Source organism: Limulus polyphemus, unplaced genomic scaffold (genome assembly GCF_000517525.1).
Source record: "Limulus polyphemus unplaced genomic scaffold, Limulus_polyphemus-2.1.2 Scaffold2483, whole genome shotgun sequence".
NCBI classification, from domain to species: domain Eukaryota; kingdom Metazoa; phylum Arthropoda; class Merostomata; order Xiphosura; family Limulidae; genus Limulus; species Limulus polyphemus.
Window position 1 is genome coordinate 43,957 of NW_013668093.1, and position 12,564 is coordinate 56,520.

Consider the following 12,564-nt stretch of genomic DNA (forward strand, 5'->3'; position numbering starts at 1 on the left):
CATTGTACAGGTTACTGATTCGGCCACATTTGGAATATTGTGTTTAGTCTTGGGCTCCTTACCGTAGGAAGGACATTGAATTGTTGGAAAGGGTTCAGAGAAGGGTCACTAGAATGGTGCCTGGAGGGGTTGTCATATGAGGAGAGGCTGAAATCTCTCAAACTGTTTTCTCTTGAAAAAAAAAGAGTTGGGGGGATCTGATTGATGTGTTTAAGATTGTTAAGGGAATTGATAGTGTTGATGCATCATCTCTTTTCATACTTAATGGTGAGAACGGTAGGACTAGGAGACACAAATATGAAATTTGGCAAGGTAGGAGTCATCTTCAGCTGAGACAGTTTTATTTTTCTGACAGGGTGGTTGACCTTTGGAATGGGTTGCCTTCGAATGCTGTAGAGGCAGTAAATTGAAGTGACTTTAAGAAAAAGTTTGATAATTATATGAATGAAAAGGGCTGGGTTTATTTTTTTTATTTTATTTGTTTTAATCATTTTAATTTAGTTTTGAGGATGGAACAGCCATGATGGACCAATAGGTCCCATGTTGTCCCAAATTATTAGGAAAATATTATGTTAAACAAATAAACAGTTTTAACAATTTGGCAAAATTTGGGTTTAAGTTTTCAACTTGTTCCTTGGGCCAAACAGAAACATTTATTCCAAATATTAATGATAAAAGCCTAGTGGTATTGATCATAACTTCATTAGCTTAACAATAAAACTAAAAACAGTAAACTTGTGTACAAAATAGATACCTGCTTCACGAAACCTTCCAATTTGAGAAGATGGCACATCTCCCATCTGACCATCAGTTATAACTCGAACAACGATGCCCTTCTTGTGGGCATCAACAATCCTATCTCCAAGAACGCTGTACATCATCATATACACACAGACATCCATTTTTGTCTTAGCTGTACTAAGCATTTTCGTCAAGTAATATAAAGATGTTTTTTTATGCAAAAACTGACAATTTGAATAAGCACATCTTCCATTTAGTATTAGCCTCTTGCATGTAATACCAGGATCAGGAAAAATAAGAACTTTGTTCATGGGTTTATAACTAGATCCAACTTCTTGGTCGTTAAAGTCTACATTTAGTATAATACTGGTATTAGACCTCGAATTCCTATCAGTACCAAGCTGAATATCTGTTTTGTTGACTGTGTTCATATGACGGTGCTTAAACCTCAACCACAATATATAGAGCAATTCTGAAAACAACGTTGCACCAACAGCATAAGTAAAAATCCTAATTTTGTCCGTCATTACTGAACACAAACACTTTTTTCCACTTAAGTTTCTGCAAAAGTTGACATAAATCTTTTTTGTTTTTTTATCAAGGAAAAATAAAGAACATGAACCTGGGCACAATGTACACTGATTTCGTTTCTAGGCCTAATTTACGATTAAAGACTTTAACCAAAACCCGAAACCAATGTAGGTCTGTAAAGTTTTAGGAGCATACATCTAACAGTAATTAAAAGGATAACATTATCTTGCTCTCCTCTGTGCTGTATATTATTTCCGTTTTATTTTGTGAATTTATTTGATTAATATGGTTGAGAAATCTAGGATATACTGAAAAGTTTCCTAAGATACAGTTTACATCGTATTTTTACATAGCATATAATGTGAAAATTGCAGCGGGAGGAAATAAGCGTTTCATAATGGCAGCGATGGCGAGTTCGAAACGATCTTCAGTTAGCTCTTTATCGTCTGAATTTATTTGGAAGGAAATTAACATTCCGAAACAGTTGAACAAACAAGTTCTCAGAACACTTTTAAAGACGATAAGTGACAAAGATGTTAAATCATCTGAGTAAGTGTGATTGAAGATGTGCCTATTCAGGTTGTTGTTGTTAATAACTTAATCATTTAAAATTAAATTTAATCAATTAATGTTACTGTAGACTGTAGTAAATACTGGGCTATGTCAGTACTTGAAAAAATCTTTACCAGCACTGTTCGACTTAGAAGGGGATTCGATGACTTGGGTTTAAATTTTTACTTTTGCCATTGGTAGGTGCACAAGAAAATTTGTCTCTAAAACTAGTAATGTGAGTAAAAACTCTCCTGCTGTAAACACTTAAAAGTTAAATTAAAACAGTAACTCACTTTAGTTTATAAATCATATGTCAATAACCCTGTTAGAAAAATAACAATATTAAAACTTATCTGGAGGCTAACCTATCTTTCCAAATTCTTTAAGTCTTCTCATCCTATAGCTTCAGAAAATGGGCCTTCGTATTGTTGATCCTGTGGATAATTTGAGTGCTTCAGTAACAACACCTGTTGTTACTGTTTTCTCTCGAGAATATAAGTGATCTTTACTTAGCATTAAGTTTCCATCACCAGGAGAATCACAGAAGTAGTTCTTGACTGAATCCTTTTCAATAAATCAGTAACCCTTCATAAATAAGGAGGCCAAAATTTAACAGTATTTGTGAGTGAGGTCAAACTAGTGTTAATTAATGTAAATATGAAAAAGCAAAAATCTAATTACTCACGTCTAAGGCATGTACTAGAGTACTAGTAATAGAGGTTCAGTTTCATTGGACTCCAGTAACAACTTTTTGCCTTTTCTCCCCCCCCCCCTCCATCCTACAATCTGTGTAACCATTCTTTTCACAATGCTTACTATTGTCATTTTCGTAGTTAATCTTTGGTGTGGCACCTTATCAAATTATTTTTTAAAAACCTAAGTACACTAGTCCACATCCACATATCATCCAGATTAGTAACATCTTCCAGAAAAAAAAAAAAAGAAACAGATTAGTAAAGTAAGATCTGTAGTGATCCTGTATTGGCTCTCTTTTATACTAGACTTTGTTTAAGTGATTTTGCAAGGCTTCTTATTTATCAGACTAGAATTTTTCACATTACAGAAGTAAGACTAACTGGCCATTTAATTTCTCAGGAACTCTTATCACCTTCTTTAAAAACACAAATAAAATTAGTGACTCTGCATTCCATGGGCATCTGTCTGCTGACCTACAAAAAATAAAAGAGATGTTTACATTAAAACCTTGGGAAAAAAATTACCTTTATTTTAGATTTACCCATTTTTATTGTTTAAATAGATTTTACCTTACACAAAGGAATAAATAGTTGATTCATGTTAATTCCAATATTTTCTAGATTGTTCAGAGTCTCGAATATCCTTGAAAAAAACATTAAAGAAAATAACTTTTGAAAGCTTGGCCATCTCGCAGTCTTCAATAAAAATCTTGTCATCACCATCCTTTAGGGCCCAATCCACTTTTCAGCAGTTTGCTTACTGTTAACATACTTAAAAAAAAAATCCTTGCTGTTAATTTTAGTCTTAGTTCTCTCCCTTATCATCAAACTTAAAACATACTGGTGACTCCTGGCTTTATTTATTTCACTTTGGAAGGTAGAATAAAATGGGCCAATCAAGTGCATAACATACATACAAATATATATATATATTTATAGAAGATAGATAGAGAGAGAGGGAAAGAGAGAAAAAATTAATCAACAAGGTGGGACACAAGAGGTAGGTAGAAAATAACATTGTAAGCAGTTAGAAAAGGGACACTGTTATGTCTGGAATAATCGGTTGTAATATAATTTATGTTCACCAACTGACACTGTTATGTCTGGAATAATCGGTTGTAATATGATTTATGTTCATCAACTGACACTGTTATGTCTGGAATAATCGGTTGTAATATGATTTATGTTCATCAACTGACACTGTTATGTCTGGAATAATCGGTTGTAATATGATTTATGTTCATCAACTGACACTGTTATGTCTGGAATAATCAGTTGTAATATGATTTATGTTCATCAACTGACACTGTTATGTCTGGAATAATCAGTTGTAATATGATTTATGTTCATTAACTGATATGATAGATTGTTATTTATGTTCATCAACTGACACTGTTTAACTGGTATGATAGATTATGATTTATATTCATAAACTGACACTGTTTAACTGATATGATAGATTATGATTTATGTTCATTAACTGATACTGTTTAACTGATATGATAGATTATGATTTATGTTCATCAACTGACACTGTTTAACTGATATGATAGATTATGATTTATGATCATCAACTGACACTGTTTAACTGATATGATAGATTATGATTTATGATCATCAACTGACACTGTTTAACTGATATGATAGATTATGATTTATGTTCATTAACTGACACTGTTTAGCTGATACAAAAAAATTAGATTTATGTTCATCAACTGACACTGTTTAACTGATATGATAGATTGTGATTTATGTTCATCAACTGACATAGTTTAACTGATAGATTATGATTTATGTTCATCAACTGACACTATTAAACTGATACAAAAAATTATGATTTATGCTCATCAACTGACACTGTTTAACTGATATGATAGATTGTGATTTATGTTCATCAACTGACATAGTTTAACTGATAGATTATGATTTATGTTCATCAACTGACACTATTAAGCTGATACAAAAAATTATGATTTATGCTCATCAACTGACACTGTTTAACTGATATGATAGATTATGATTTATGTTCATAAACGGACACTGTTTAACTGATATGATAGATTATGATTTATGTTCATCAACTGACACTGTTTAACTGATATGATAGATTATGATTTATGTTCATCAACGGACACTGTTTAACTGATATGATAGATTATGATTTATGTTCATCAACTGACACTGTTTAACTGATATGATAGATTATGATTTATGTTCATCAACTGACAATGTTTAACTGATATGATAGATTATGATTTATGTTCATCAACTGACACTGTTTAACTGATATGATAGATTATAATTTATGTTCATCAACTGACACTGTTTAACTGATATGATAGATTATGATTTATGTTCATCAGCTGACAATGTTTAGCTGATATGATATGTTATAATTTATGTTCATCAACTGACACTGTTTAACTGATACAGTAGATTATAATTTATGTTCATCAACTGACAATGTTTAACTGATATTTTAGATTATGATTTATGTTCATCAACTGACACTGTTTTTCTGACATGATAGATTAGGATTTATGTCCATTAATCTTTCTTTCTCAAGTTTTCTTGAAGATGTAGAGCCTGTTATCAGTTCCTTGATAGTGTTTCTGTGGTCTGAAACAACACGACCTTTGGAACGCCATCTTGCCATAACTATTTTGCAAAAGTTAGCACCACACCCAAGTATATCTGAAGTTGTGTCGACAGCTACTGTCAATCAGCTGATCGAAGTTCTTCCAGTTTTAATAGCACAGGTAAATTATCAAAAAAAGAGTTAAAGATTGATTCATTTGTAAGCAGTTGTTATACTAATAGTTAGATTTACATACTGTCACATTCTTTGCTTGAAGATAGAGGTAGCTGTGGGAACAATAGTAGATGAAGGTAGCAAGACAGGAAATGGATAGAGTTAGGGTAAAGGTTTGGTGAGAATGAAATTACTTAGTTTATGAGGGTGCAAGGTAGTTAGAAAAGTTAAAGCTATAGAAACAGTTTTAGCAATCATTCTGGCACCAGTCTGTAATAGATTTGGGCCTTTGGTTACTTCCAGTGAAAAATTAGAGATTTACTCGCGTCTAGTAATGGCACTTTGAGTTGTTTTTTACTCACTACAGTGAACGTGTGTTTATATAAGATTTTAATAATACTAATGTTATTAATTTATTCTTCTGAATTATTAAGCATATAACTTGTTTAAAATACTAAATATAAGTATCAAATTCAATCTATTAATGACAAGTGGTGGATTAAATGATAGTTTTAGAGTTTGTGTTTATTTTCATACTGATTAGGACCTAGTGATCAAGGAGCTTTTGTACTATATACCACAAAGTAACTACAAGATACACAAGTAATAATATGAAATATTTTTACACTTGAGTTCACTTACAGGATCTGTCAAAATGGACCATTACAATGAAAATTAAACCATTCAATTCATCACACTATCTTTTGCTGATATTTTATGTCATTCAGTAAGTTTATTACTATGAAGTACTCTCTCTCTCTTCTCACAAGATTAGCAAGCTTTTCTCGTTTTGTGCTGCCCTCTGTTTGCGAACTTTTTCAGAAATGCATGCCACAAGCCTTCATCATCCCTCTGTTGAAGTTCCAACAAGTCTTCCATACAAATCATCATGCGTCATCTCTCCACCAATAGGAGAGCACAACTATCAAGTGACGCATATGACTCCCTCTATGCGCCACTACCAAATTATCACTTCTTGTTTGGCAGCTGTTGAGTTCAGACATTCTTTCTTACATTGTTCACTTACCTTGAAGTAATTTATTTTTTATATTTTTCATAACTTTATTTACTACACTTCACAGTTGTGGAGTTAATATTTTTATTAAAGCATTACTTTAGTTTGTTGCTTTTTCCTGCTTATGAGTTTCGAAGTTACAGTCATCACTTCAGGTATTTTGTTTGATGCCATATTTTCAGCCACGTGCATGGACAACCTGTTGGGGATATATCATTGCTCATTTGCTGGGAGACTGAGTGGCATATGAGCCAACCTCTCTCACCTTCTTCTGTCCTGAACTTTTTGAGCCGATTTTGCTCGTTTGCCCTCCCCCCAAGTTTGTTGCCCCTTCCCATTCATTACCTGATGATTCAGCTCGTCCGTCATTGGTCTTTCTAGACATGATCTCTCAGGTATGTGATGTTTTGCCTCTTACACCTGTTTCCTATGACTCTAGACTTTCCCTCTTACACAAAACAACTTCCTGACCCTATTTAGTCTTTCCCTGTTCCCCGATATTAGGGGTTTACATGGACCAATTTGCCTCTGAACTGGGAGAGGATGTTAGTATGCCTCATCCCCCACAGACTTCAGATCAGTCTGCTCTTGCTTATCATCTGGCTGACTTTCCCTTTCCTGACCAACAGTTGTTGGGATCAGTTTTACTTGTTTGTGGGGTGAACCAAGATTACCCTGTCCAACTTACCCAAGTCCAATTTTCTCACCTTCACAATCCTGTTAAGGTACCTTTTCTCCCTTCACCTTCTGTTAGAGGTTCTTGACAGGAACCCTGGGGGTTTTCTGCTGAAATCCTCCCCATCCTTACTACTACGTTGGATCATTTGTCGTCTTCAGCTCTCGTGCTTCAAACATGTTTTGTTTGTTGTTGGGACCTCTCTGACTGTGACACAGTTTTTGCATGACCCGTCTCCAGGGTCCTTTTCTGAGGGACCTCCGCATGGCGCCTTTTTGCTGCATTATGTGTTTGACTCGGTTCCTGAGTCTTTGGAGTCATTGGTGGCCTCAGTCCATCAACATTCTACCCTTAATAACTTGGTAGTTCCTTTGTTGCAGACAGGGCTGAGTGTGGCACCTGTTCCTGTCTCGACCTTCCCCTTCCCACCCTCCCACTGTGCCATGGTTCGACGATTTACACTATGATGAACGATCTACCAATAGCAGTACTGGTGACAACATTGTTGGTTCGTGCTCAGTGGGGGCTCATCTCTTGAATTTTGTTCATCAGTGGGGACCTTCTCTCACTGATGTTTGGGTTCACAGAGTGCTCTCGGAAAGATATGTTATGCCCTTTCTGTACCTTCTTCCCTTATCCAGTGTTCCCATTACCTTCCCTTCTTCTCAGGATCCTTCGACATGCCAGCATCTGTCAGAGGTAGTTCAAGATCTCATCACACAAGAGACTATCAAACCAACTCCACCAAGTTCATGGGATTTTATTCCCACCTGTTTGTGGTTCCCAAGACGACTGGGGACTGGCGTTCTGTCATCGATTTATCCCCTCTCAATCAGTATGTTCACACTCCTTGCTTTACCATTGAGACATACATACACATTCCTGTGGTGGAGCATTCCTGTCCATATCTTAGGTTTGTCTATCAGGGGATTGTGTACCAGTTTTTCACTTTACCTTTTGGCCTAGCCTCAGCACCCTACGTGTTTTGTCGTGTGGTCCACTCCTTTACTCGGCATATTCATGCTATGAGTTTGCACTTCCATGTTTATATGGACAAGTGGCTTCTTCTTGTTCATTCCAAATGGGAATCAGCATGTCATATTCGTCAGCTTCTGGCCGAAGCTGCACAGGTGGGCTGGTTGGTCAAATTGGAGAAGTCTTTCCTTCTTCCTATCCAATATATTGTCCATTTGGGTGTTTTCTTCAACACCCATCTCATTCGGCCCCAAATTTCTTCTCTCTGACTCCATTCTATGGCCATTTTGAAAGCCCTTTCTGTTCCCTCATTTACAACTTTTGGGGATGTGGTCCTCTATGACCCCTCTCATACCCCCGCATAGAGCCCATATGCAGATAATTTAATGGGCCCTCCACGATCAATAGAACCTCACCTGGGATCCCTTGGATACTTTTATATTCCTTCCCTCATCACTTGTAGATGATCCCACACGTCAGCGGGGGTCCTGCATCCTCCTCTGGCCAGATTTACTTCTGTTCACGGATTCATCCCTTCAGGGCTAGGGTGTCTGGGTGGATCACCAGAGGTTTCAGGTTGTTGGTCTGTAGAGGAGAGTTCTCTTCACATCAATGTTCTCGAACTCCTGGATGTTTGTCTGGCTTTGGATAATTTTATTTCTCTTGCCAGCTGCCGGCTGGTTATGATCCATTCCAACAATTACACTGTGGTAACTTATATCAATCACCAAGGTGGCACCAGGTCCAGATCCTTGTGTTTTTGAACTATGGATCTTCTTTATTGGGCCAACTCGCATTGAATTCATTTGATGGCATGTCATGTACTGCATGCTTTCAATCTCATAGCTGATCATATTTCCCAACTGGATCACGTTTATACCATGGAGTGGTTCCTACATCCTGCCATTTTTTGGTGGCTCTGTCTGCATTTGGGTATGTCCCATATCAATGCCTTTGCCACTGCCCTCAATCACAAATTACCTTGGTTTTGGTCCCTGTTTCCCCATCCTTGAGCCTTTCTGTTGAAGCTTTCAGCCAGGATTGGTCTCATATGTTCCTTTATGTTTACCCTCTCATCCATTTTTATCATTGAGTGGTATCCCTCATCCATGCCACTCTGTGCACAGTCCTTCTGATTGCTCCTTACTGGCCCGCTCAACCTTGGTTCCCTCAGTTGCTTCATTTGCAGGTGGTCTCTTTCCTTCCATCCCAACCTTCTCAATCAACCCCAGTCACTGGCGCTCCATCCTGTTTCGTCCATCCTCCATCTTCATGCCTTTCTTTTGTCAGGTTTTTGGCAAGGAGTTCTGGTTTCTCTTGCAGAGTAGCTTCAAATTTAGCCCCTTCCATTCGCCCTTCTTTTTTGGTCATCTATCAATGCAAGTGGAGAATTTTTTGCTCCTGGGTATTGACTCGGGTTTCCAGGCTTCTCACCCATTAGTTTCTTGTATCTCTATGTTTCTCATGTGGCTCTTTGTGAGGGATTCTTTGGTCTCCTAGATTTCAGGGTTTTGGGTGGCGTTATCCCATACTTTCAGTTTTTCCCGTTTCTGTAGGGTCTTAGCTTCCCCTGTTCTTTCCATGCTGATCCATTCCTTCTGGCTCCATTGGCCACTGAGGCTTGCGTTGCTTTTGGACTAGGACATTAACATGGTACTTCGTGCCCTTACTTTACTTTTGTTCAAACTTCTGTATACATGGTCCCTGTTTCACCTTTCCTCCTCTTCCTGGCCTGCGGGTATCGTACTTCAGATATTTTCACCCTCAATGTTACCAGGACCTTGTACCACTCTTCCTACTTTGACCTTTATCTGGATCATGCCTTTCTTCCTAAGACCTCTGTGGTTCGAGAAGGTCAGTCCTCCTTTTCCCCTATCTGCTTATCCTCTATATCTTGTCTCTAACCTCATCATGATCCATATAGACTCATTTGTCCTGTCTGTGCCCTCCATTGTTATATTGCTCCAACAGCTTCCCTCAGAGATCCTCATTCCCACCTTTTTAGCACTTCGCAATATTCCTCTTACCAAGGCTCAGTATGGCCAGGTGGTTATTCAACTGAGGGTCACGGGTACGAATCTCCACCCCACTAAACATGCTCGCCCTGTCAGCCATGGTGACATTATAATGTGACAATCAATCTCATTATTCGTTGGTAAAAGAGTAGCCCAAGAGTTGGTGGTGATGACTAGCTGCCTTTACTCTAGTGTTTCACTGCTAAATTAGGGATGGCTAGCACAGATAGCTTTTGTGTAGCTTTGCACAAAATTCCAAACAAACAAACCTTCCTCTTCCCATGTTCTTTCCCTGGTTTACCTTTACCAATTGGGTTCGATATTTTATCCAGTTTGTGCATTTCTCCTTATCTCTTTCCCAGTGTGATATCTTTCACATTTTCTCACATCAAATCCATCACCTCACCTTTTGCCATGCCTCTGATCTTCGTCAGCCATTGGAAGAGATTCTACGATTGGGCATGTGGTCAACTCTGCACATGTTCATCTCCTACTGCCTACATCACATCATTGTTTCTGCTTCCTCGAAGCATTGCCTGCCACCTGTGACTATTCTACGCACTTCGGAGCAGCTGTGACATGAAGTAAGTCATTACTAATGCTTTCTTTTCTTTCAGGGGCCCCTGCTTTAGTTTCAGTTTCAATCCCGTTCTGTGGCGAGTGGTGCCTGACCAGGTATTCTGTCTGTACTTGGAATGGGTTCCATTTAGATGGCTATAACCATTTGCAGATATCTTGCTTTCAAACCCGCATCTTGATTCTTATACATTTTCCATGGCTTTGAAAGCTCACCCTTGAGATGGGGTGTTTCACAAGATCACTAGAGTGTAAAATTCTCATGATAATTGCATTGTAATATGTTTGTCCCAGACTGTATAACCCATGGATGGCATGGGTAAAACAGAAATAAGGTTTCGTAATTACCCATTTCACTGCCTCGGGTGTTGCAGTCCCTCCAGACTCTCCACTGTACTTTCCCCCTCCTTTCTTCCAGTGGAATACAGGAGTCCTTACCACTTACCAGTTTCAAGCCACTGGGTGGTGGTTAACTATGGAGGCAACCTGCAGGATGGGTTCCACAAAGATAGTTACGGTGAGTGTCCTCCTATTTGATTATTTCACCAGGTTATCTCTTTCATCCATACCACTCCTTGTTGGGACCTTCTGAATGCTCCTTATTGGCTAGCTCAGCTGTGGTTTCCCTTATCTGATCTTTGGATTTGACTCTCTTATTTTCATGGGTGTCCTTCAGACACTTTCAGGTAGTACTTGAATCATTCCCTCGCACCAGTCCCTCCTCTTAATCAATGTGAGATTCTAGCTAATTTTGTGAGATGAGGTAAGTACTGTATCAGAAGTTATAATTTTCCTATGCTGAAAAGATATTTCCAATAGGTACTTCTTTCCCCTTACATTTCCCACCCTTCCTCCCCACTTTCCTCTGGTGCTTACGTTTTCTGCAAACTTCAAAGTGATAGTTTGGTAGAGGAGTATAGAGGGAGTCACATGCATCACATGAGCATGTCATGTTCCTATTGGTGGAGAACTGATGCATGATGATTTGAATGAGAGACACGTTGGAATCTTTCAATTCCAATAGGGGGAGCAGAAGGGGTAAATATTTTGAAAATCCAGGTTAAAAGATATTGTTACAACAATAGAAGTCATGTGACGCTAGGAGCATGCATGACTGAGTTTCTCGAATTATTGGGGAACCCCGCGAATTTTGGAGAAGACTCTTTGTTAATATATAAGCCTGGCAAGAGAAGCCAGTAGGATTGAATGCATGATAAAACGAACAGTAGTTATGGTGAACTTCAGGTAATTTATGATTCTGTTTCGAGATAGTGTGTGTTTTGCACACATAGAGTGCAAAGTTACTGAGATAGTGAATCGCTGTGATTTATAGCGTGTATTATAAAAGTTGTTAAGTTTAAAGTGACGAGAAAAATACTGACTGTAGAATTACAATGTACTAAAAGTTTGTATCGAGGAAGAATAAACTAGTTTAATCAAGAAAGGACTTCTATTGCTGAATTTCCTCGAAAAGAATTTCTACCAGAAATTAACAAACAAGCAGATATGTAACAAACTGGTGTCAGAGAGTGGGACGAAAAAAAAAAGATGGAAACGAGAATTGGCAAATCAAACTACAGCTTAGCACATTTGATGGCAGCAATAGAAGAACAGCAAAAGAAACAAGAATAATGAGAAAAGAAACAAGAAGAGAGATTACAGCAGTTGTTGGAGGAAAAAGAAACAAGAAGAACGAGAAAATAAACAAGAAGAGAGGCTACAGCAGTGGTTGGAGGAGAAAGAAAATAAATAAAAAGAGAGTCTACAGCAGTGGTTATAGGAGAGAGAAAATAAACTACAAGAGAGACTACAGCAGTGGTTGGAGGAGAAAGAAAATAAATAAAAAGAGAGACTACATCAGTGGTTGGAGGAGAGAGAAAATAAACAAGAAGAGAGTCTACAGCAGTGGTTACAGGAGAGAGAAAATAAACTGCAAGAGAGACTACAGCAGTGGTTGGAGGAGAAAGAAAATAAAGAAGAAGAGAGACTATAGCAGTGGCAAGAAAACCAGCACCAGTGTCAACTGGAACAAGAAA

At 37.8% G+C, this 12,564-nt stretch overlaps 2 protein-coding genes across 6 annotated transcripts in view; one reads left to right on the forward strand and one right to left on the reverse strand.

Moving 5' to 3' along the window:
* The window catches only part of LOC106467082 (mitochondrial cardiolipin hydrolase-like), a 3,925-nt gene extending 2,485 nt beyond the window's left edge, over nucleotides 1-1,440 (reverse strand). Inside the window, exon 1 of the mRNA XM_013927400.2 lies at nucleotides 755-1,440. Coding sequence (XP_013782854.1) covers nucleotides 755-1,268 — 514 coding nt within the window. The 5' untranslated portion in view covers nucleotides 1,269-1,440. The remainder of the gene's footprint in view (nucleotides 1-754) is intronic.
* A 169-nt stretch (nucleotides 1,441-1,609) lies between these two features.
* Nucleotides 1,610-12,564, forward strand: part of LOC106467083 (AP-5 complex subunit zeta-1-like) — an 89,469-nt gene continuing 78,514 nt past the window's right edge. For all 5 annotated transcript variants that reach the window (XR_002612349.1, XR_002612350.1, XM_022395204.1 and 2 more), the window contains exons 1-2: nucleotides 1,610-1,821; nucleotides 5,086-5,278. Coding sequence is in view for 3 of the 5 variants with exons in the window: in XM_022395204.1 (XP_022250912.1) it covers nucleotides 1,670-1,821; nucleotides 5,086-5,278 (345 nt within the window). In the remaining 2 variants the exon portion in view is untranslated. The remainder of the gene's footprint in view (nucleotides 1,822-5,085; nucleotides 5,279-12,564) is intronic.